At 38.5% G+C, this 3,915-nt stretch overlaps 1 protein-coding gene across 1 annotated transcript; it reads left to right on the top strand.

Annotated features, from left to right (window-relative positions):
- The first annotated feature begins 721 nt into the window (after positions 1-721).
- LOC127810030 (tubulin beta-1 chain) lies at positions 722-3,200 on the top strand. The gene is made up of 3 exons (XM_052349251.1): positions 722-1,218; positions 1,726-1,995; positions 2,244-3,200. The coding sequence occupies exons 1-3, from the start codon at positions 825-827 to the stop codon at positions 2,921-2,923; spliced, it is 1,344 nt and encodes a 447-aa protein (XP_052205211.1). The 5' UTR covers positions 722-824; the 3' UTR covers positions 2,924-3,200.
- The last annotated feature ends 715 nt before the right edge of the window (positions 3,201-3,915 follow it).

The raw sequence follows: 3,915 nt of genomic DNA, 5'->3' as shown, positions 1-3,915 counted from the left end.
GACGGTGACCGTGACAGTGTACGGTCACGTGATCCGTCTCCGGTCCACGTGCCAACTGTGCTCACACTTGAGTATCTACCGCTCCACTTGCGTGCGCCAGAAAATAAAATTTGAGGTCCCGTTTGGATTGGAACTTGAGCATTTGGAAAAGCTAAGGCGATGCGAAATAAATAAAATAAATGACAGAGACATAAGAATTGTTCTTTTTCTTAAATAATTTCAGCCCGTGATTTAGATTATTTTTATGATTTTTTTTTTTGGTTATTTAAAAAAATTATCTTAAAGACAAAAATTAAAGAAATATTTCAAAAACGACAAATTATATATATATATATATTTAACTTCATACTACTTTTTTTGTGCTATCAATGAACATTTGCAGTCATAAAGTATTTATTTATTTATTCATTTGAAGGTGTAAAATAAATTTAATTAACCAGTTCAAGAAACACAGTATTTTTAGAGTATTTAAAAACCCCAACAAATGAAAAAGGAATGAAATGAATGCTTTATGCTTATGTTATTTACACCTTCCAAACGGAGCCTAACCCTTACACGCAGACCAACAGCAAATCGAGAAATCAGGGTTCCCAAATTTTAAAAATTCAAATTCCCACCTAAACTAAACGGCGCCGTCACCATCCGTCATCTCTCCAAGAACCCCACTTGACGGCGACTCACAAACCGTCATCTCTCCTCCATAAAAACCCTCACCCTCCAATCCCAATTTCGCTCAAAGCTATAATTCCCAATCTCTGTCTTTCTTGAAATATCTCGCATTTTTTTTCTATCGCTGAACCGGTTTTCTTCACATTCTCTGCAAAATGCGTGAGATCTTGCACATCCAAGGCGGCCAATGCGGCAACCAGATCGGAGCCAAGTTCTGGGAAGTGGTTTGCGCCGAGCACGGCATCGACTCGACGGGGCGATACCACGGCGACAACGATCTGCAACTTGAGCGAGTCAATGTCTACTACAATGAGGCGAGTTGCGGGAGATTCGTTCCACGCGCCGTGTTGATGGATCTTGAGCCGGGGACGATGGACAGTGTGAGGTCGGGGCCCTACGGTCAGATCTTCCGGCCGGATAACTTCGTCTTCGGGCAGTCCGGAGCCGGGAACAACTGGGCCAAGGGGCACTATACCGAGGGAGCCGAGCTCATCGACTCTGTTCTCGATGTGGTTCGTAAGGAGGCCGAGAACTGCGACTGTCTTCAAGGTTCTGTCGATCGCTCTGCCTCTACTTAATGTTTTTATTTTTTTTATTGAACCGTTTTCTTTTCTTTTATTATCATTTTTGCTTCGACGTTGATCGATGGCTCGAAGTGTTTTGAGTGTATTGTTATAGATTTCTTGATTCAGTAGTGTAATGCTTCTGTTTCCATTTCAGTTTATTTTTCATTGTTATTGCGAATCTGGTTATATTAATTTTATTGCTGCGTTGTTGATATGGCTTTTAGAGTGTTGCAGATCTGTCAAATTTATGTACTTTAGATTATATCTTCAATGAGATTTTGTAGTATAACTTTGCAGTACTGTGTTCTACAACTCTTGTTGACGCATGAACAATGTGTTTCTGCTCATTGTAAATGTGGGACTATTGTAGCCTTTCAGTTTTATTTCCTATTTTGTGTTTTAATCTCAAATATTCATGGCAATTTAACGTAGTTGACTTTTATCATGAATGAAGCATTGACCGTCATTGTTCATTCCAATTTGTTTACAGGATTTCAGGTTTGCCACTCTTTGGGAGGTGGAACTGGATCAGGAATGGGCACTCTTCTTATCTCCAAGATCAGAGAAGAGTATCCGGATCGAATGATGCTCACTTTCTCTGTGTTCCCATCACCAAAGGTTTCTGACACTGTTGTAGAGCCTTACAATGCAACCCTCTCAGTTCACCAGCTTGTTGAGAATGCCGATGAATGTATGGTTCTGGACAATGAAGCTCTGTATGATATTTGCTTCAGAACCCTGAAGCTTACCACTCCAAGCTGTAAGATTTTTGTGTGCCTTCTAGCACGGCTTCTAATAAATACCTTTAGTTTTGATATTGGCTATAATACCTTGTGTGGGTTGAAAATTGTTAAGAGTAAGTTGACCTTTTGATTTGTGAAGCCAAAGTAATACACCTAAGATCTCTTTAGTATACTATTGATGTCACGACATTAATTGCATATGTATAGTATTTTTCTTAATTTCTAGATGTTCCCTGCTTAATTTAATGGCTCTTTCTTTGATCAGTTGGAGACTTAAACCATCTCATTTCTGCTACCATGAGCGGGGTAACCTGCTGTCTTCGTTTTCCTGGTCAGCTGAATTCTGATCTCCGCAAGCTTGCTGTCAACCTTATTCCTTTCCCTCGCCTGCATTTCTTTATGGTTGGCTTTGCTCCACTCACATCTCGTGGGTCACAGCAATACCGGGCTCTGACTGTTCCTGAGCTCACCCAACAAATGTGGGATGCCAAGAACATGATGTGTGCTGCTGATCCTCGCCATGGTCGATACTTGACTGCTTCAGCTATGTTCCGTGGCAAGATGAGCACCAAGGAAGTTGATGAGCAGATGATCAATGTACAGAACAAGAACTCTTCCTACTTTGTGGAGTGGATTCCCAACAACGTCAAGTCTACTGTTTGTGATATTCCACCGACAGGGTTGAAGATGGGGTCTACTTTCATTGGAAACTCCACCTCAATTCAGGAGATGTTCCGAAGGGTTAGCGAGCAGTTCACAGCCATGTTCAGGAGAAAGGCGTTCTTGCATTGGTACACGGGAGAGGGAATGGACGAGATGGAGTTTACAGAGGCAGAGAGTAACATGAACGATTTGGTTTCTGAATACCAGCAGTACCAAGATGCAACTGCAGACGAAGAAGGCTATGATTATGAAGATGAGGAGGAAGAGGTTCAGGAGGTCTAGGCACTCTCTAGGCTGTTGCTCTGTCTTGTTGTGGCTGTGGTTTTGTTACAGAGTTTATGTCCTGTTCCTGAATTGTTCCGGTTTGCACATTGGTGCCATCTCTGTTTGCTCTGTTTCTATAGTCAGGAGAAAAACTTCATTCTGCGTTTGAGAATGCCGTGGGGGTGAAACTGAATTAAAAGAAAATGATATTCTAGAGAAAAAAAAAAAAAAGCATGCTTTGTATTTGTTGTCTACTGACTTTATAGATGCACTTTAGTCCTGAAAATATTTAAAATTTTGTTATGCGAAAAGTTGAAATTTGATATGCCTACTTACTGTTTTTTGCAAGCAAAGCTTGGTTCTTGCCTCAGCAATGTTGGTACATCCTAACTTGCCTGTGGATTCTTACCTATGGCTCATTTTAAACCCAAATAAAAAGTATGTTGCAGACAATTAATGGAAAACTCGCTGGATCAAACACCTAGATACTAATCTTGTCTGTGTTCTGCAAACTGCATTTGCTGTTGCAAAGTTCGTTACTAGTCCTGGACTCGGTTGAATCTGGTATGCGAAGTCCATGTTCAATGTAAAATGTCAGAAAATGAAAATAATGAGTGAGACTTTAGTAGTTTGACGTGGTGATAGCGATTTCTTAAGCCTTTTCAAGTAATTTTTGAATTTCTTTTAATTACTAGTTGCTTTGGAAGTGTTTTGATTTATAGTTCTTAAAATTCCAAAAATGGTTTTATATGAAAATTTTGTCCCAACATTTTTATTTATGCATTATTACTTAATGATCAAGTTGATTTTCAAACAGCTTAACCTTGTTTTAGGTCATAAACGAAAATAAAAAATAAATACAATATGAAACGAAAGTGATAAAATATTATTTAAAAAAAAAAAGTAAGAAATGAAAATGTGAAAGAAATGTGTAAATAAAAAAAATAATTTTTTATAAATATAATTTTTAATATAAAAATAATTATTAAATTTAAAAATAAATATAAATT

The sequence above is a fragment of the Diospyros lotus genome, chromosome 1, assembly GCF_014633365.1.
Source record: "Diospyros lotus cultivar Yz01 chromosome 1, ASM1463336v1, whole genome shotgun sequence".
Taxonomy (NCBI): domain Eukaryota; kingdom Viridiplantae; phylum Streptophyta; class Magnoliopsida; order Ericales; family Ebenaceae; genus Diospyros; species Diospyros lotus.
Note: the sequence above shows the minus strand (reverse complement) of the source record. Positions and strands in the feature narration are given on the sequence as shown.

Coding starts and splice junctions, on each gene's coding strand:
- LOC127810030 (XM_052349251.1), top strand. CDS start 825: ATGCGTGAGATCTTGCACATCCAAGGCGGCCAATGCGGCAACCAGATC. Junction 1,219..1,725: donor GAACTGCGACTGTCTTCAAG/GTTCTGTCGATC, acceptor ATTTGTTTACAG/GATTTCAGGTTTGCCACTCT. Junction 1,996..2,243: donor GAAGCTTACCACTCCAAGCT/GTAAGATTTTTG, acceptor TTCTTTGATCAG/TTGGAGACTTAAACCATCTC.